Source organism: Carcharhinus amblyrhynchos, chromosome 1 (genome assembly GCF_965287045.1).
Source record: "Carcharhinus amblyrhynchos chromosome 1, sCarAmb.v2.hapA, whole genome shotgun sequence".
Taxonomy (NCBI): domain Eukaryota; kingdom Metazoa; phylum Chordata; class Chondrichthyes; order Carcharhiniformes; family Carcharhinidae; genus Carcharhinus; species Carcharhinus amblyrhynchos.
The window spans coordinates 77,230,516-77,252,222 of record NC_137324.1 but is presented as its reverse complement, the minus strand read 5'-3'; the positions used below and the strand labels follow the sequence as shown (position 1 = coordinate 77,252,222).

Here is a 21,707-nt window from a genome sequence, read left to right as displayed (position 1 = left end):
TGGCAAGACCAAAATGTCCTACTGATGGCCAATGGCAAATTGCTTCCATTGCCAGAAGATATGCTGTGGAGAGGGGTTGAAATATCCCACCTGTTATCTTCGATTACTGCCACAAATTACTTTCTCTCAACATGGACCCCATTCCTATCCTTGGCACCTCCAAAGTGGATGGTATCGTATCTGACAATCAAAGGAGTTTCTGACCACAAATCTATGCATTCACTAAGACTGCTAATATCCATAATTTTACCCAACTCTGCCCTTGCCTCAACTCACCTGCTGAAACCCTCACTCATATCTTTTTGTTTCCATGACACTCAACTATACTGGCTGACCTCCCATGTTCTATCCTCCCCTAATATAATGTCATCTCAAACGCTACTGCTTGTGTCCTAACTCCTACCAATCCTCTTCACTCACCACCCTGGTGTTCACAGACTTTAATTGGTTCTCGGTCCAGCAACATCTTAATTACAAAATATTCACAAATGCTTTCAGATCCCCCCAAGACCCTCATCCTTCCCTCTGTAACCACTTCCAATCCCTAAACTCTCTGAGATATCCAAGCTCCACCAATTCTGGCCTCTTTAACAGCCTCAGTTTTATTTCTTGACCATTGGCAGCTGCATGTTCAGGATTTGAGCTCTGAAATTTCCCCTTCTCCTCTCAACCTCTCTCCCTCTTTCCATCTTTATAACACTCCTTAAAACCTGTGATCAAGCTTTGGGCCATCTGTCCTGATGTCTGCTTTTCCAGCCTGTAGTCTCATCTTGGTTGATGACACTTCTGTGAAGCAACTTGGAATATTTTATTACTTTAGAGGCCTTATATAAAAATACGAGTTCTTTTGCTGTTGAAGTGTATAATGTGGTTTGTTTTTCAGTTGCCCCAGGCCGTCTAAAAATCAAAGTCAAGATTCTCTGATTAACCATGACAATATTACAACTCTCCCTGTGATTTTGAAGTAATATTATGTCCAAATCCTGGTTTTGTAATAGCTTTCTCATAATTTATCAATCTGTAGCTGATGCGTTTACATCTCATATTTGTGTAAAATTAAACACGAGAAAGTGAACTATTTTTAATCCTCGTTGCATTCTTTGGCTTTCAGATCCATTTCCTATCCTGTCTATACTAAGATATTTATGTTATTTCCCCCTTTTCTTTTAGTCACTACACAGTGGACAACCTCTACCCAAAAAATCAAGCCTTGAGTTGGCCTTGAGTATCTGCCTGGGGCTCTATTTCATCAGTTTTTTGTGAGATTGATTGCACAATCCTTTTAACAGGCACAGTGGTTAGCACTATTGCCTCACAGCGCCAGGGATCTGGGTTCAATTCCCAGCATGGGTCACTGTCTGTGCGGAGTCTGCACATTGTCCCCGTGTCTGAGTGGGTTTCCTCCAGGTGCTCCGGTTTCCTCCCATAGTCTGGTTAGGTGCATTGGCCATACTAAATTCCCCCTCAGTGCACCCAAACAGGTGCTGGAGTGTGGTGACTTGGGAGTTTTCACAGTAACTTCATTGCAGTGTTAATAAACTTTAAATAAACATTAACTATATAGGTCAAAATTATATAACATGGAAAACAATAAGGTCGAGAATCTCTGCCTGAGAAAATGTTAGTGCATCATTGTGACAGCAGATGGTAATAGGTTCAATCCCATGTACATTGCCTGTAGGGTAGGAGCAGATGCTGAAAAAGATGGAATATTTTAAGAAATGTGAGTGTGGCTTCCTATTGGGAGTATGGAATCACAGAATTCAGGTCAATGTGCTTCCCTAATGGTCACCCCACTTATATTGGAAGTAATTTCTTTTGACCTTTTCTCGGTTGGTCAACTTGCATTTATTAAATGCAATTTTTTTTGCTCATTTTATTTCATGTTTTTAATGTTTTTTCCCTGCGTATGCTCTATTTCAGCATCTGGAATCAAGGGCATTCCTCTAGGAATTCCTCTTTTCCCAGGCAGGGCAGCTGGTGCTCAACAGAGGTAGATTTTCCTCCATCTGTGGTGGACTAACATTACCTAATTATATAGCTTTGCCAGTCCTATCAGAGCTACTTGGCTGTGCTGAAGAAGAAGCCATCACAGCATCTACATTTTGCAAGGATGGGCCATTCTCTGGCTTATAAAGGTGCCATCTTGTTGCACAGGCAGAAAAATAATTATAAATTTATTGTTCACATACAGAAGACAGAGATGCAACTTTATGCAAAGGCTTAGAATGGATTACAGGAATTCAGTAACAGATAAGTAGGTAAGAGTTTTTGGGCCAATTACTTGGCCTCATTTTGTTCTCACTTTGGCATGCTACAATGCTTGACACAAAAAAAGGCCACAGCTGCCCTTGTTTGCTTGGCCAGATATACTTTATCATTTAATAAATATATAGTCTCCATTATATTAAGACAAACAAGGAAAAGAATAATTTGGAATGCTTAAATGTGAGACATAAAATGACGAATAGAATTTTGTATTTTAGTTTTAGGGCTAGAGAGTGAAAGTCTCTTTTCTTTTCTTCAGTAATCATTCACTAACGAGTATGATTGTCCACCTATGAAACTCCAATCCACTGCTCATTGGTTCTGTGGGTCCTTGCATGCCTGATAAGCCCGATCATAGAGTTGCATCTCTCACCGCACACTTGACAGGTGTTTCCGGGAGGTGAGTTCAGTCCTTGGACTCTAGATCACTGATAGTCCTTACTCAGGCTCGCTTTCCAGACCTCCTCAAGCCTTCTGTGATCTTGGAAGGATTGTGTTCCTTCTTTCAGGAGGTTCCTCCAATTAGATCGCTTCCGAACAAGGTCTTTCAGGCCACGTTGCATTTATTGAGGTAAGCCTTTGGGGTATTTTGGAAGCGTTTCCTTTGTCCTCCTCTTCCTCGAATACCTTCCTTGAGCTTGGCAAAGAAGATTTGCTTTGGCAGTTGGGACTTTAGCATCCTAAGCACATGGATGGCAGTGGAGTTGGTTTCGGAAGATGATGACCTCAGTACTGGTGCTCCTGGCTCCTTCAAGGATATTGCTGTTAGTACACTTATCCTGTCAGCTGATGTGGAAAATCGGTGTCAGATAGCATTGAGGAGACCTCTCTGGGGTCTTGAAGTGGTGCCTGTATGTAGCCCAAGTTCCTATCCGGTATAGAAGAATCAAAAGAACGATTGTCTTGTACCAGAGGATCTTGGTGACAGCATGAATATTGCAATTATCAAAGACTTTCATCCTCAGGTGTCCGAAGGCAGCACTCACAAATTGGATGCAAAGTTGGGTGTCAGCCTTAGATGAGAAGTGGCTCCCCAGGTAAGAGAAATGTTTCACATTTGAGAGGGTTTCTTCATTGATATTGATGGAGGGAGAAACCAGAAATTGCCCTGGGGTGGACTGGTAAATTGAGTCTTCTGGAAGTTAAGGATTAGACTGATTCTTCGGTACACCCCTCAAAGGTGTCATGCATGGCTTGGAGAATCTCTTCTGGGAGAGTGGAGATGGCGTTGTCATGCACATACTGAATGAATGATGTTAGTGTCATTTTCTTCTTGGATTTCAGTCAGTTGAGGTTGAAAGGTTTTTGTTCATCCTGCAGGCAACGTTCACTCCACTAGGAAGCTTGTTCTTGACAAGGTGAAGGATGGTAGGATGAAGATGAAGAATAGAATGGGGCAATGATGCATCTCTGCTTGACTTCAGTCTTGACCTCAAAAGTTTCTGTCATATTTCTGTTTGTGAGGATTGTTGCCGACATCTTGTCATGGAGGAGTCAGAGGATGTTGATGAATTGCTTTGGAGAGCTGGCCTTTGACAGGATCTTCCATAGCACTTCCCGACTGAGTCAAAAATCTTGGTCAGATCGATCAGGGCATGCAGAGTGATTGATGTTATTCTTGGCATTTCTTTTAAGTTGCTGAGCAGTGAAAATCATGTCCGCTCTTCCACAGTTTGGTCAGAAGCCAGTGTGGCTTTCCAGAAAGATTTCTTCAGAAACTGAGAGAAGGCAGCTAGTGAGGATCCAGTCAATGATGTTCTTAGCAATGAAAAAAAATGATGATTCCTCAGTAATTGCTGTAGTCTGCTCTAACTCCTTCAAGGTGATGGCGATGACGGCATCCCTGAGTCACCAGGGATTTCTTCTTTGACCCAGATTTTCAGGAACAGCTGATGGAAATGATGGGTGACCTCTTCACCAAGTTTGAAAATTTCCCCTGGAATCTCTACTCCTTTGGCTTTTCCATTCTTTATGTGTTTAGTGGCAGCTTCAACTTCATCCAAGCCTGGTGGGAGTCCAAGATCATTTTTGTGGGGAATTGGGGGATTTCCTCAAACAGGTCCTCATCAATGATTGTGTCATTGTTTAGCAGATCTATGAAGTGTTCTTTCCATCGAAGGCTGATGAGTTAACTGAGACCCTTGCTTGAGTCAATTGATAGACACAACAACTTTATCTTTAAATCAAATCATGTCTGTATTAGGAAAATGTTAAGAAACCTTAAATACTTATGATTGCCACAAGGTTTCTTCTCTTACACTGTTTCACAAGTAAGTGCTCCCGTTACTCTATAAATCAACTATAATAAGTTTACAAGCTTAGGTTTTCAACTACTAATGCTTATCTAATGGGCCAGTAGGTGAATCACTACTCACTCATGCTAGACAGGTGTAGAGAGGGATCAAACTTCATCAAGCTTAGAGCTTAAAGTTTCCTCTTCTTGCTTCTGTGATTCTTCTTCCAATTCTGCTTTCAAGACTTCAATATTTATCCTCTGAGCCATGCTGAAAACATACATTTCCACACATAGGCACTGACCATTGGTGTACCATTCAAATTAGTTTATTGCAGGCTGCCTGACCTTAGGGTCAGCTGTCCTTGATTATCTTAGTTAACTCAAAATCAGTCTTCTGGCTCTGTTTTGTATCTGGCTCCTGTCCATTTGATCAATTAGGATGGGTTTGTTATCAGGGATAGGTGTTGTTTTCCATCCTGCTAATTCATCACAGTCAGCTTCTCCCTCAAAGGCATTTATTATCCAACATCCTGCTGACTTTATATTGCCTATCGTAAAATCAAAGACATTTGTTGCAAGTAAACACAGGTCATGTCTTCTTGTTGCAGATCACATACTCACTCATACATGAGTGATTGCAAGTCACACTCTCGACGCAGCATGGTGGTACATAAGTTAGACTGCTGCTTCACAGCACCAGGGACCTGGGTTCAATTCCAGCCTTGAATGGTTGTCTGTATGGAGTTTGCACGTTCTCCCTGTGTCTTTGAGATTCCGAATGCTTCAGTTTTCTCCCACAGTCCAAAGATCTGTAGGTTAGTTTGATTGGCCATGCTAAGTTGTCCCTTAGTGTCCCAGGATGTGTGGATTAGGGTGATTAGCGGGATAAATATGTGGGATTATGGGGATAGGGCCTATTAGAGAGTCGGCGCAGACTTGATGGACCGAATTGGCACCCTTATACACTATAGGGATTCTATGATACTCATAAGCCTGGAGTTAAAGCCTCTTCATTCTGAAGTTAGCCACATTTTCCATCAGGCCTTTCTGTGCTTGACCATTTTGTATCAAGCTATATCCAGTCAGCGACAGATATTTTCTCTGTCTTTCAAAAGGATTCTGTCCTTACTCTGCACCAGTTTGAGGCCGAGGATGTTGGGTCCATTTATTGCTTTGGTGGCACTTTTTTGGCCCCAGGTGTTGTGCTTGTTGGCAAGGAGTTGCAGTTCCTTAGCTTTTTCAGTCCACCATTGGTTCTTCATTTCCCTAGTTCTTCTTTGTGCTTTTGCCTTTCGTGTTTGATGAGCTCTCCTCCTTGCCTTCTGGTGATATTATTTTGGCAGTTGCAAAGAGCTTTCCTCTTCTTGTAGATGAGGTCTTGGCTGATGGGACCATTCTCATCAAAGCAGTCTTGGCGTTTCTTGGTCTTGTACCTGATGATATCTTCACAGCTTGAGAATATAGTTGTCTTCACCTCTTTCGGTTTTCCTCCACACCATTACAATGAAGTTGTCAAGAGGGGCTTTAGACTTCATTATTGATAAAGGAAAACAATGATATAGAGAGTTTGCAACACTAAGGCTGCCTTGAGTACAGCCTCAGCATGTAAGCTTACGACATGGCTGCCTTAGGACTCCAGCCACTGGTATGATCACTCACTCTCAGTTCCCATTGGTCCCTCAAGTCAGGTAACTCACTTCTGCCACACTATCTTAAAGAGACAATCATGATGTACACAAGAGAGAGCTTTGGAGATTATGGTGAAGACATTGTTGGAAGTTTGCTAGCATGCTTGGCCTATGAAGTTGCTCAATGTTGATTTTTTTTTGCTGTTTCTTCATCTTCCGCATCTGCTTGATGGACATAGAAGAGAGGGTGAGCTGGTGGTCTATCCAACAATCCTCTACCCTGGTTATCACTTCGGTATGAAGGCATCTTTGTGGCCTTAGGATTGGACAATGAAGTAATCCATCATGTGCCAGTTCTTTGATTGTGGATGTCTCCAGGAATTCTTGAACTTGTCATTTTGGAGGGACAATGTGTTGGGTTGGTGATGAGACAAGGTAGCGTTCCGCACATTGGTGAGCAGGAGAACTTCATTGGAGTTGCAATTCCCAACTCATTCCTTTTTGATTGGTCTTTTCCAAAATTGGGAGTCCTTTCTAACCCTGGCATTGATGTCCCCGAGGAGGATAATCTTATTTTCCTTTGGGATGTTGGACAGTCTGATATCCAGCCTTCTTTGGACTCATTTTTGGCATCAAGGGTTTGGGTGTAGGCATTCATGATTGTTGCTTGTTGGTCCTTGGCAAGTTGCAGACTGAGGGGCAAGAGACGCTCGTTGACGCTGATGCTCCAAGAGTTGGTTGACGAGTTTGTTTTTGATGGTGAATCCAATTCCATGCATCCTGGTCAAATCTTTGGGCTTTCCTCTCCAGAAGAAGTTGTAGCCACTGCCATCTTCCCTCAGGTGTCCTTTGCCTGCCCTCTGGGTCTCCTGCAGGACAGCAATGTTACCACTGAAGTGCTTGAGTTCACGGGCAACAAGGGCAGTTCTCTGTTCCGCTCGGTTGTTCTGTACGTTATCTATGAGGGTTCGTATGTTCCAAGTTCTGAAATTGAGTTTAACTTTGATTTTCTGCCCACAGGAAGATGAGCCCGCTGGATGCTGTTTGTAGCCAGGATGCAGATGGAACATATTATTTTTAGGGGACCTGAGTAGGGTTGCTCAGTCGTGAAGAAAGCTGCCAAAACACTCTCCTGTTTCTATTCCAAGAGTGAGATGACTGAATCAAACTCCACTACCTATGTGCTAGGGGCTTCCAAATCTCACGGTACTGTTCCCATCACCTCTCCCAACACCACGGGGCTTGTCCACATGGGGAATGTGTTGATATCCTCTAGGTAGATGCCTGGTGTAGAACATCTTTAAACATGGGAATGACATTGCACAGCAGCAGCCATACAGTCCTTGGCAGAAGATTGGTCCAGTTCCAGCGGCAAGGTGACCTCGTCAACTGGGGATCTCCTTATTGTTGCAGCCTTCATCCATCATCGCAGCTGTTGATACCATATGAGTATCTTCTGCTGATCTGCCTGCCATTGAGGACTTGTTTTGGATTGTGCTTTACCTGATTGCTCCCTTCCGACCTTCCCCTCAGAGTGACCCTGCCTGGAGTTTAAGATTTGGGCAGCATCACTCATGGGATTGACAGAATGCTCGAGCCTCTCCACCCAGTCAAGGTGCCAATCCAGTGAAAGCGATGGAAGTAGAAATTGGGTGAGATCTAAAAGACGCTGCTAATTCACTATTACTCCTTTTGTTCTGTTGCACAAAATCAAGATCTATGACACTTATCTGGTGGAAATATTCATTTGTGTAGAATTTGCTTCATTGTGTTAATGCTGTCATCTAGTGGTCATTCTGGGACTTGCCAGCTAACTCTCACTGCAGTGAACTTATGACTACGTATGCTTAGAATGCTACAGAGATGTTTAAAGAATGCAAAAATGATTGTGAGTTATTTATCAGACAAGATAGTTTTTTTGGATTTAGTGTCACGAGCTAGTCTTTTTGGGGTACCTTGTATCCACTGGCCTGAATGTGCCTTTACTACCAAGTATCCAGATATGGGGCAGCATGGTGTAACAATTGGTTAGCACTGCTGCCCAGAGCACCAGGAACCTGGGTTTGATTGCAGCCTTGGGTGATTGTCTGTTTGGAGTTTGCACATTCACCACATGCCTGCGTGGGTTTCTTCCAGGTGCTCCAGTTTTTTCCTACAGTCCAACGATGTGCAGATCAGGCAGATTGGCCGTGCTAAGTTGCCTCTTAGTGTCCCAAGATGTGTAGATTAGTGGGATAAAATGTAGTGTTATAGAGATGGGGTAGGGAATGAACTCAGGTAAGATCCTCTGTCAAAGAGTCAGTGCAGACATGACGGGCTGAATGGCCTCCTTCTGCATTGCAGGAATTCTGTAATTCTATGAAATATAGAGAGACCCTGGTTGAGAGAACCTTTGTCACATACTGCACCTTACTAGAATACACCCTGTGCCACCACTTGATTTCCTTCCCTTTGATAGGCAAAAGACTAAATGCTTTAAGGCTTTAAACTGCTAGATCAGTTTATTGAACATTAAACAGATAAACAAACAGTAGTCAATACACTCAGTAAAGCAGGAAATTAAAGTGCTGAAAATAGGTATAAATTGAAAATCACTATTGTGATGTATGCCCAATAACCCCAACAGTTCCATTGGAAAATGTAAGTCAGTTCATGGCAGAGAAAGGAGATGTGGCTTTGTTGGGATTATATTTAAAGTTTATGTATTTATTAGTCACAAGTAGATTTACATCAGCATTGCAATGAAGTTACTGTGAAAATCCCCTAGTCGCCACACTCTGTTTGGATACACTGAGGGAGAATTTAGCAAGGCCTGTGCACTTAACCAGCACATCTTTCAGACTGTGGGAGGAAACCAGAGTATCAGGAGGAAACCCATGCAGACATGGGGAGAATGTGCAGACTCCACACAGACAGTGACCCAAACCAGGAATTGAACACAAATCCCTGGTGCTGTGCAGCAGCACTGCTAACCACTGTGCCACTATACTGCCCTTGCCACATAACCTCCTGACTCTGTTCATTGCTGCCTTCCTGCTGGGACAAGAATGGAAGGTGCAAAATCTCCAGTGTAAAATAGTGTGTGGACAGTTTAAGTTGAAGTCAGTGTAAGGCACATTTGATCCATCACTAACTGAAGGATCTGGGCCAATATGTCTTTTAACTAAGTGACATCTAGAAACTTGGATATATAACTATTTATTCCACACCTAAGTCATGAATTATATATGGTGAACACTGAGATCCCTGCAGAATCACTTGTCACATCCCCTCGATAAGAACATTCCCTTTATCTCTACTCTTTGTTTTCTAACCAATAACCACAATGACCCACATCATGGGGTTGCCACAATTCAGTGAACTTCCTCCTTTCACCACTAACCTCTTGTATGGGGCTTTGCCAACTCCTTTTTGTAAGACCGTATGGATATCCAGTAGTATCCCAAACCACTATGCCAGCCATCTCCACAAACATTCACTGTGTTAGTCAGATATGACTTATCATTCATAAACCTTTCCTAACTGTTCAGCCCATACTTGCCCAAACATTCTGTTGATTTGTCTCTGATGATGAATCGTATTAATTCTCCCACATCTAATATAAAACTGACAGGTCTGTGGTTACTCGGGTTCTATCTCTCCCTCTTAAATATTGGAGCGTCATTTGCAATTTACCAGCCCAAAGGAACAATTGCTCAATCACCATCTTTGGGAAATTATAACGAACACACTCAATTTTTACCATAACAACTTGTTTATTTATATTAAATTGATTGGCCATCATCACTAGGTTGATTCTGGAGTTGCGAGGGTTGGCTCATAAGGAGAGACTGAGTAGACTGGAACTATATTCATTGGAATTCAGAAGAATAAGGGAGATCTTATAGAAACATATAAGATTATGAAGGGGCTAGAAAAGATAGAAGCAGTGAAATTGTTTCCACTGGCAGTGAATCTAGAACTATGGGGCATAGCCTCAAAATGAGGAGAAACAGATTTAGGGCTGACTTGAGGAGAAACTTCTTCACACAAAGGGTTATGAATCTGTGGAATTGCCTGCCCAGTGAAGCAGTTGAGGCCACCTCATCGAATATTTTTAAGACAAGGATAGATAACTTTGTGAACAGTAAAGGAATTAAGGGTTATGGTGAGCGGATGGGTTAGTAGAGCTGAGTCCACAAACAAATCGGCCATGATCTTATTGAATGGCGGAACAGACTTGAGGGGCCAGATGGCCAACCCTGCTCCTAGGTCTTATGATCTCACCACCATGCTAGTCATGAGCACAAACCCTGTAATGGTCATTAAATCTTGCAAGAGACCCAAAAACAGGATTCGCACCAACAAGATTTTAGTTTGGCGTCTTCATCTTTCTCTTCCAATGACATGATCAGGTTTACACCCAGGAAGGGCATGAGTTTAATTAACATATTTTATAATGAGTTTGAAACTCATTATAGGGCTTAACATTGCTACTATTGCTCTCAATGTATCGTCCCATCCAACCAGTGTGACATCACACCGGCACAAATCACTCCTGATTATCAAAAATGAAAACCAGTTGTGATGACCATGCTGGTGGTGCACAGCTGCAGGGGGTGGGAGACATGCCCAGGTAGTCCCCTGGTAATGCCAATGTGGTAGTGCCTGGGTTTGGCACTGATGCTTCCGCAGTGGGGCCACCCGTCCCGATGTTTGTTGGGGGGGTCCACCTGCTTGATGTCTGTCTGTGGCATTTATTCCAGCATTGAGCAGGGCACCCTGTGAAGATGGGGCTTCGATCCCTGTGGAGCCAATTTTGCCGGCTCTATCAGGCTCTGTGCACTGAAGGCCAGAAAATCTGGAGCAAAAACTTGGCAGTGCATCTGGAGAAATAAACATCAGTTTTGAGTCTGAACTTGACACTCTCTCAGATTTTGGGAAAATTCTATCTACTGTTTCTCTCCTTGACTTATTTTTAAGCCCTCAATTTCCAGTGAAAAAATGGACAATGTGGCGATCTAAAAGAATCATGGAATCATCCAGTGCAGAGGAGGCCCTTTCACCCATCACGTTTGTATCGACATTTTAAAAACAGCTGAACTCCCACTTAATCTCATACAAGAGAAAGGCTGAGTTTTTGAAGACACACTGGGCCCAATTTTGCCATATTCATTCTAAGTGCTGAATCTGGGTGGAATTCAAGTCTGACTTGGAAATTTGTTCTCAGGCACTCCTATACGCACTTAGTTTGAAAAAAAATTGCGGGTCTGAATTGTGCTATGGGTGGGACTTATCGTGCCTGAAACGATCAGAGCTCTGAACTGTGCATGCGCAGTGAAAAAAATTTGAAAAACACTAATATCAAGAGTACTGAGAGGTTGTCCACCAGAATTTTTTGAGCTGTCGTCACTCAATGGTCAGCAACTATGCATGGTGGCCATGGTGGGGCCATCACCTGACAAAAGCTTAGGGACCTAATGATAGGTATTTTGGTAATGTTGTCAACCTCTTCATCAATGGTAATGAAGCATTAAGACTATCATCCTCATTTTATGGCAGTTGCTGCCCATCAATTCATTGGAGTGAAAATTGACCTCACTGCCTTCAAATTTTGGCCACTCTCAAACTTTGACATTTTGGGGCATATTTGTAAATTGGTGCCTCCAATCTTTCTTTATAAACTCACCCTCCATTGCTCCCTCCACTTTTCTAATGGTACATTGGTCCAATCTTTGCTTTTCATTGGTTGTTTGTGCTGCCACAGCTTGATATTAATAACGTTGAGACCCAAATAGGAAATGCCTTGAACGTTACTATTCAGGTACAGGCTTTCCTCCCTTTCTCTCCCACATCACCAAAAATGAGCATATTCCATTTCTACCTGATTATTTTAATATTGTATTAATTCTGCCGAAAAGTGTAGTGCCTCAGCTTTCTCTATTAATATTGATAATTTACTGCCAGTGAGTAGGTAGATTGAACTCTTGTGCTTTGTGGCACAGGTACATGAGGCAATCCATGTCTTTCACTGCTGTCTGTTCAGAGCATAATATTTGATTGCAGTTAAGAGTATTATGTCTTACATCCAGCAGATCACAATCCTCCAGTTATAAGTTTATATTGTAGACTTGTGTGTTGTTTGTCTAACTAAAGACATTGCTGTTAACTGAACTCTCAATGTATACTAGGACCATTGCTGGGTTATCTTTAGTCTGGCTCCTACTTTTTGACTTGCCTGGGGCTTGGGTGACCCTCCCAGAAGTTAAAACTCTGTTAGTATTGCTGTCGGGCCATTGAAGCATCTGGCACTTCAAGGAACAATCCCTACAGAAGGTGGTGAGTAGAGCTGTGTGCAAACCTAAAAGCATGCATACAGAGAGTTCAGAGAATGGTTACAGCACAGAAGGAGGCTATTGGGCCCATCATGTCAGTCTGTTCCTCCAGAGAACAATAAGAATTTGTCTCTGCATCACTCTTGATACTAGTAACAAAGAGGTAGTTGGAATATAACGGTGGTTGTTCTTGCAGTTCCTTAAAGGAGTGGAAATATAAATGGGCATTGTTCTCTGAATAGCATTGGCCTCATCCTTGAGTATTCCAGTGTTCAACGTTTCAATCTTTGTACGTGCATCACAGGATGCCTTGCAGTGTGCATACAAAGCTAAAATCAGAGTTCCCGTTAACTTGCAATAACCCTAAACTATCATTTCTTTGAAATCTTGTTTCTCCGATTTGATACTAATATATTACTTTAGCAACAGCACTAAATCTTTTCTAAATTCCATTCTAACAGAAGTCAACAGGACAGGCCAACAAATACCAAGATCAGATTGAAGACAGATTGTCAGGCTATCTCCCACGGACTTGGGTTTCAGAATCCTTACAGTGCAGAAGAAGGCCACTCAACCCATCGACTCACCATTGGCTCTCTGAAAGAGCGGCGACCTGACCTATGAGTGTACCTAATCCCACTTCCCTGATTTATCTCTGTAACCTTTGGATTCGTCTGTTGTAACATACAAAGAACAATGTCCAGAAACAGGATGATTATACTTGTTTAACACATTTAATAGTGCACTTTATGGTTATAACTGTACAGACATACAAAGATATAAACACTTTCTTGATTCTTTATGTCTTAGCATTTAGAGAGTAAAATATTTACAATTTTAAAAAAAGGTACAAAATAAGTATAATTGAGGTATAAATACATGAATATTTAAATAATTAATAACATATGTTATCCCTGTTTGGCAGTATGCAGCTAGACATGTATACACGTTTACAATACAATGGTATATACAGTGACATCAAATTCTACAAATACCAATTGAACTCTATAGACACACAGAATGGTAAGCGTTTTAAAGTGAAGGGATAACACTGAAATAATTACTGATAAAATTGTTCTTATTGCCACAAATTTCACTAAAAGCTCTTTACATAACACTGAATGGTAAATATTTTTAACATTATTAGATAAATCCTTCTTTTAATTTCTGCTCATTAAGGGCTCCAGCACCCAGATATTAAGAAGGTTCATTGAGTTCCCAATGGCAGTTCTGTATTAACTAGTAACTACATTCCATTTAAAGCCTCATACAAACAGTATATGTTACAGTAAAACCTGTACGAAAGACCACCTTCTGTGAGAGGACCACTTGGCAACATCTTAGCACAACTGTTAATAAAATCTTAAGAATTGGCATGTGAGGATGACAAATAAAAAATTAAAACAAAAAGAGAAGTGAAAGAAAACACTGGAAATTATTTTTAACATGTCAGAACTATTTCACAAACAAAAATTGGAGACCTTCTGATGCACACTATTACAAATATTATCCGATACCATATACTAGTGAATGTTAGATGAGAATTGAGGAATGTTTGGTTCTATTATGAAACATAGTCTACACTCAATAAGCACACGTGATAAGAACATTATGTGTTATTTAGAGGTTTGACATGTGATATAGCCACAACTTTGCCCCTATTGACTTGCGATTTACACTGCAAGTTCATGGGCAATTTTGAAGAATTTGTTTTGTGAAATACCATAGCTCTGAACCCATGAAAAACTACATTGATCTTACACTGTAATTGTGATGAATAGAGTAAAATATTAATCTGCTGAATTAACACATGGACAGATTTGCCACTGTACTGTTGGCAGAACTTTGCCAGTGTACGGGGTCCATATTTTTGCCGAAATGATTGAGATGGCCATGTGGGGAATGGAACTTTTGCTTGCCCCTTTGCCAGGACATCATTGTAAATGGGGATTCCAAATGTTGAAGCTCATGTGCTCTAGCCTTCTTTGAGATATGGTATATAGTTGATGTAGGTCAGACCGGGCTCAGCAGTTTAACTACTGGTGGTTGTGGGGCCTACCTGGAAATTCAGATCTGAATATTTCCCTGGACTGCAAAACAATTGGCAGATTAATCTATTTCCTTTCAGGACAGGGGCAATGTGGCAGTGCTGAAAGGTTGCATTTATTACTCAATCCCAATTGTGTTGCGATGGTAGTTACTGAGTTCTTGAATAAGGGATGTCCATTGTGCATTTTGTGCCCAACATGTAGGTTTGGGATTTGGAAGCAAATGTAAGCTGACCCACAACAGATGGCAAGTTTGCTTCCCTAAAGGTCAATGGTGAACCAGTTGGTTTTCTACCTCAATCAGTAGGTTTCATGGGTCATTTTGCTACCCTGAATATTATTAGATTTATTAAACTCAATTTTTATAACGTGACGTGTAGATATTTGAATTCATGGCCCAGGATTTTTCTGATGGCAAAGTTTCTTGCCCAATCACCGAAAGAGTCAACGGGGAATGTACCCCATTGATACCCGTTATCCTGCAGCCACTTAATCCTTGATGGAATGTTAATTGGCTAGGGGGTAAAACCTCCGATCCCAATTTTTCAGCAGTGCTGTGTTTAAGTTGTGATCACTGCTAAGGAGAGGGGGGCCATTAAATGGAGGTTATGACCTTGTGAAAGTGTGCCTCTGATGGGCACAAGGGAAGCTTAAAGGAGATCCCCTCTCCCAATCAAGCCTGTCACTATCTTGCCCAGTAAAAGCTGCTGAGCAACGCACCAAGTATAGGCCACCCCTGGTGGGGTGGACTGAGGCCCTTAAGTGGCTACTGGTTGGTGGATGGGGAGGTGGCAGGCAATGCCCTGCATTGTACAAACCTCCTCCCCACCTTCAAACCTAATAGCAGGGGATCATAAAATTTTACCCATGATCTTAGGGTTGCTATGACCTCAGGATTGCTGGTTCAGTACAACAACCACTTAGTTACCTCACTCGATTTAAAAGCAGTTCCTCTCAATTAGGGCTGCCTATACCCTGGAGCATTCCACCTTTGGTCTGATGCCAATTACATGTGCTTCAGATGCGCCACTAACAGTATAGACACCCACTATCATGATAACGAAGGACTCTCCCCCGAACCCATGAGTGTTTGTGGGGCTCAACTGCTGATGGTGACAGATGCATTTCCACACTTTAGCTAGACTATTGCTTCCTGTGATTTTCAAAGTCAAGTGGTTTTCCAGTAAAATCTGATCTATTAGAATACAGACAGGAAAGTACCATCCAGACAAATCTTGAGTGGGAGATAGAGGAAGGATACATTTTAATCTATTTTCAGATGAGTCGTGCAAGTTGCCTGACAACACATAAAAAAAGAAGCTAACATTGCCACAATACTTAATAGGTTTGCTATAAAAAAATCAGCAGGACTATGTCCCCTTTCACTTTCTCCAAAATTTTCTGTTTTGTAGCAGTTTTTGACATCGCTTTTAAAAGACACAACACCTTTGCAACAGCAGCAGTCTTGCAATGTTCTTCCCTGCCTTAGATAGAGCAAAGGCCACATTGATTATTGAGTGTGGCTGCATGTATTAATGTTCTGTAGTATTAAGTATCACTTTTGAAATTTTTTTTTATCCCTGCAAACTTTGAGGACCTCTGAAGGCCCTCACCCAGTGAGAAATACAAAGGGTTTGGGTTTGTTCATCAACAAAACCCCCAATCCTTTTATTTTGAAAATGTAGTTGGGAGTCCAGTTATATTTTCAAGGAACATTTAGAGGGATCATCAATCATTCCAACCAAACCCTCTTCTAATCTCTGGAAGATGGACTGTGTTTTGGTAGAAATGTTAAAGAGTCCATCCACCAAGAGGGAAAATCCAAATCCTGTTGGTAAAAATTGGCCCTAAAGTGGTCTCCATCACCTTTTACATAAATACTATATTGACAGGTTTAACTGTACTGGAAACTCATCAATTGATGGATATCATTCTGCCACGCCAGTGCCGTCCGAGCAAGCAGTGTACCAGACACCGTCCCTCACCCAATCTCTCACATTTCAGCTCCTTAGAAACACAATCACAAGCACGCACTCCTCTAGATGCACCATGCTAAGCTGAACCAAACAAACACAACTGAAATGCAGAATTCCAAAAAGTATAGCAATAGTTCATAAACTATGAAGATATAGAATGAAATATAAAAAAATAGCAAATGACGTGAACACACCAGGTTATTCTTTTACATATGCATGATTTATATTATACAAATTGCTTGATGCTTCATAGAAGCAATTGTGGCCCCTAAACAAGCAAGTACAATACATTTTTGCACCTCACCTTTATCAAAGAGCCACTAGTCCCGTCCCAGTATTCCAGTAAAGGCCTATATGACAGCCCTCATGTAAGAATTAAGCAGCTTTTTAAAAGTATGTTGCTACAGTCATAATTAGGAACTTTATTAAAAATAAAAATTCATTTAGTAGGTCTGAACATGCAGGCCTCCATTATAAAAGCGTTCATTTGGGTCCACCACAGTTTCCTTCGAAGTACATACAGTTGCTCTTTGAAGCGCTGTGCTTCAGAGTTAATATGCTGTCTCAATGAAGCAGTGTCCTAATGCTTGCTTTCTTGACTGTCAGAGCCAGGAGTATTAAAAGAGTCTCGTATTCTACCAATTTCTGCTGCGCACAAGTGTCCAAATGCTTTATTGTACCATTCTGGCATCCGCCCCCTGAAAGAATGGACAGAAAAATGTTATATCAGATTTTTTTATGCTGATTGAAAAATTAAACTAACATGTTTGATTTTTTAAAATATATATTGTGCTGACTATACAGGCGAAGATTTTCACAGCAACTTAATTGTAGTGTTAATGTAAGCCTACTTGTGACACTAATAAATAAACAAAGTTAGAAGACAGTTCTGGGGCCCTATCTTTGTAGCTTACGGCAGTTCCCATTCAGATTACAGGATAATTATATAAATGAGATTACACTTGCGAGGCTTTATGGAGGCCCAGTTCCATAATGGTTCCCATCTGCCCTCCCCATTGCAGTCACATCACTACAAAAATGATACTGCTTGCACAGCTGAATGCCGCAGGCCAGAGTTTTGTTCTGGTTTTGTTCTGAGTAGCGTCCATTAGGAAAGATCAAAATGCAGCTTTGCACTAGAACTTGCATGGAAGCAAAATTTGTTGGGTTGTGTGAGTATGTTATTGTATCTCAGAATGGATTTCTTCAGTTTACTTTTTTTTAAAGTGTATCGTCACATCCGTACTGTTTTTCCCTTTGGGGATGAATTGGAGAAGTAGTGACGAGATTCCCAAGCAGATTATCAACCCATTGAACCGAATCATGAATGCCCTTCCGTGGCCAACAAGTCCTGCTGTTGGACTCGAATCCAGAGCTTTTGGCTCAGAGGTAGGAATGCTACCACTATATAAGACTTCCTTGTTTTTTCTTGGTGCCACCATAAGCAATAGACACAATGGTACTTCTAATGGATTGTGGGTTTAATTAAACCATGCTAGGGTTCATTGAAAATTGTGCCTGTAAAAATGCCTAAATGCTTGGATCAAAATTTTCTCTTCAATGTATGATAAAATAAATTTTGAAAGTTAAAAACATTTAAATAATATACATTTTGCACAGTGTGTCTTATCATTTTTGCATTCATATAGCAGCGTGTTTTCTTGCCAATATGGTAGCTGCATGAATATTTAGCTAAATCACACTTAATTCCTTGTTGCATTTTAATGTAAGAGGGAATCAGCTTTAATCATGTGTGTTTAAAAGAAGTGGACAGCAAGGTTTGGTGTGATTGTCTAAAGCGTTCATACAGCACTGGTCAGAAATACAGTATAGTACATATTAATAACTAATACTGTGAAAAAGACGCATGCCAATACCTTGTGTCTATTCTACACAGGTAGGTGAGTTTGGATTTTCCTGAGCCACAAGGTTCTATTAGATATCGTGAAGTTAGAGCATTAGCTCGTACTCCTCCAACCACCGGTGTCTCATTGTGCTCCACTGAGGTCGCTACTAATGCACAGCTTCCCTTGGGCAAGTTGGTCCTCCAAGTCCTGAAAAAGAAAATCAACATGTTAGAAATGTAGATTCTTAAACAGAAGAAGTACAAGGTAAAAATCAAATATTCAAGAGAAATGTATTTCGATAGAATTATAAATTCAGGATCTTCCAATGTCCACAGTGGCAAATGTGGATGTGGAGATGACCACCGCTGTTGTGCTTTAGGATCCATTGGAAGTCCTGACAGTACACATGCATGGTAATTGTCTGGGAAATTTAAATTTCCAATGGACTGATTTGAGCTGCCCAGATCACTCCAAGAACACCTCTGACACTGAGCTCAGGGTTGGACACTTTGGCTAGATGCATGAATACTTACAGCAGTGTTGTCGTATGGGTTAATTTCTAGTGCAAATTAGTGAATAACACCCAAACCACCTACCCCCTACACTCCCAACCTGTCTACTCACTCCACTGACTCGACAACCAATCTCCTCTAGATCCGAATGCCCATCCACCACTGACCTGACCACCCATTTCGATAAAACACCCAGCCCACACACTCACCCACTCACAAACTACATTAAAATTCTTTTAAAAAACAACCTGAATACTGTGCTGGTGTTGTAACAAGGGATGTGTGTCTTCTCCAATGCTCCTCTTTGCCATTGCTCTTTGTGGATGGCTATACTGAGGGATCATTGCTGCAACTGGGACAGGAAGACCCAGCTATGAAGATGCATAAAAAGCTGGGTGAAATGCTCCCAATCTGCCCCTGGTGAGTGCAGTGAATCTGGTGGGAGCCAAACTGTCAGAAACCTGCCAGCATAAAATCCCATTTCAATTCTTCCAACCAAGGGCAACTAGGGATGGGTGATAAAAGCTGGCCAGCCAACGACGCCATATCCCATGAATGTATATAAAAAAAAAATAGGTCAGTCTCTTTAATCCTCACAAAAACAGCCATCTGTGGTATTTCACCAAGCCTTTCAATCTCATACTGAAGTTACATCAACCTCAAACCTGATTCGAATGAGTGACATGCGTAAGGCAGTCCTCTGTTTGTCAGAGACTCCCGAGCGAGTGCAACAACTTTCTGCCATAGCGCTGCACTGATCCACAAATGATTTTCCTACTTTCCCTTCCTTCCTGAAAGAACAGCTTCATATAGGAGCATAGCACCTCACCAATAATCAACAAAAAGACCCACGTGTGAGCCATGACAGATTTTCAACTGTGTGGAATATCGTAGCTGATTTTGCCTAATGGTCACACATAGGCATTCCTGAAAGACATCACTGTAGTGAAAACCATAGGTTGCTTTCCTATTATTTTGCCCAGAGAAATGGTGTCTAATTGTGGTACTCCAACTGCTGCTGAACTGAGACTAGCTAACTATATACACCAGGACCAAAATAAGACATCTTCCTGCTTTGTATGGGCATTTGCAACAATGTTAGCTAATCTAAAGTCTTTTCTTTATCCTGCAGAAAATACTTAAAAAGAATTTTAAAATGTTTACCTTAGGAGTACATAATCTCTGGTCGGGTGTGGGGCCATACTGCTTTGCACGTAATGATAGATATCCATTTGACTATTCAAACTTTCAATGACCTTTGAACTCAGAAGGTCATCATCCCAGAGATGACGGTCCCGTAGTATCCGCCACAGAACATCCTCTGGTGCAACAGGAATCTCAATACAAGCCTTCCACAATTTTAGAGGTGGTCCATCACAAACCTAGTAAAAACAAAAAAAAATTACCCTTTAAATCGTTTCATTCCTCAAAGAAGCAGCCAACACAGGTGATTACTTTGTGATGCAATTGCATAAAAATGGCTGAAAAATGACACACATTCTCTGAAATTTGGAAGAAGAATAAGGCCTGAATCTCTGTTCTTGCATCAGGGTTGGGAGAATTCTGGGCTCTAGTGACTCCTGAAAAACTGCCCTAGAGATTTGAATTCCCCCTCCATTATGGGAGTGGTACCAGCTACCTCCAGAGTAAGCCATAGAAGCTGCCAGGTACAAAGCTGGGTTGGGTGAACTGCACTTCATATCCTCCATGCCAACCTACACCCTCCACTCATACCCCATGGCTCTTTATAGCCCCATGCTAACTTAGTGCCAACTCATGTCAACCCATGCCCCACCCATCATCGTATGCCCTTACACCATGTATGTTAACTCACCTAGTATCCACCATGCACAGACCTCAGAGCCCATACTCAGATTAAATGAAAGCCTTAAGTATCTATTGGTGAATTCACTATTTATATAAAACTCTCATTGATAAAAATCTATTCACTGGATTAATCCCTTTTAATTCCTCTGGCGATATGGTGGCCTAGTGGTAATGTCACTGGAGTAGTAAACCAGAGACCCAAACCATGGCAGCTGATGGAATTTAAATTCTGGAATTAAAAGCTAGTGACCATGAAACTATCATTAATTGTTGTAAAAACCCATCTGGTTCACTAATGCCCTAGGGGGAAGGAAATCTGCCATCCTTACCCGGTCTGGCCTACATGCAACTCCAGACCGACAGCGATATGGTCGACTTTTAACTGCCTTCTGCAGTGGCCTAACATGCCACTCAGTTTCAGGGCAATTGCTGGCCTTGCCATGCCAGCAATGACCACATCCCATGAAGGAATAAAGAACAGGCATTTGTGTTCATAACGTCATGTCAAAGAGATTATAAGTACTTGGGGCTATCAATCAAACTGTGAACTGATAGGTGCTTTAACCTGTGCAGCTGCCTCCGTAAGCTAGCGATGTTCAAAATTTGATCCATCCCCAGCACTGGCTGTGAAAATGGTGGGGACTGGATTCAGGTACAGGACTTTCAGGCTTGAATCCCCAGCGCCATCTTCTCAAAGACAGAGATCATCTTTGTCTGTGCAGAAATTTGGCTTAAGTTCCTGCTGGCAACCAAATGAGAAAGATGGGCCCAAGTAGTAGTTGGATCTGCCTGTCATATGCAATTGGTGACTGTCAGTGAGCCAGATTTTAGTTCTGTGCAAGTGAATGGGGTTGACATGGATTAAAATTGGGCCCATGGAGTTTGAATGCCAGTGAGGGTCAGTATTAGGAGGCTGAAAGTGCAATCCTGGCATAGTCATCAGGATGTTCCCTGTAGAATTCCACAGCTATCTTCCACTCCTTGGTGAAAATGGCTAATTCACTTCAAATATTCATTTACATTGCCTGTACTCTCTGCTTTCACACACATA

The 21,707-nt window shown here is 41.6% G+C and overlaps 1 protein-coding gene across 2 annotated transcripts in view; it reads right to left on the bottom strand.

Moving 5' to 3' along the window:
- Positions 1-13,171: 13,171 nt before the first annotated feature.
- dlc1 (DLC1 Rho GTPase activating protein) overlaps positions 13,172-21,707 on the bottom strand; it is a 442,424-nt gene continuing 433,888 nt past the window's right edge. For both annotated transcript variants that reach the window (XM_080187161.1, XM_080187170.1), the window contains 3 exons: positions 19,994-20,211; positions 18,348-18,524; positions 13,172-17,168 (listed from right to left, as the gene is read on the bottom strand). In XM_080187161.1, the coding sequence (XP_080043287.1) occupies positions 17,051-17,168; positions 18,348-18,524; positions 19,994-20,211 (513 nt within the window). In that variant the 3' untranslated portion in view covers positions 13,172-17,050. The remainder of the gene's footprint in view (positions 17,169-18,347; positions 18,525-19,993; positions 20,212-21,707) is intronic.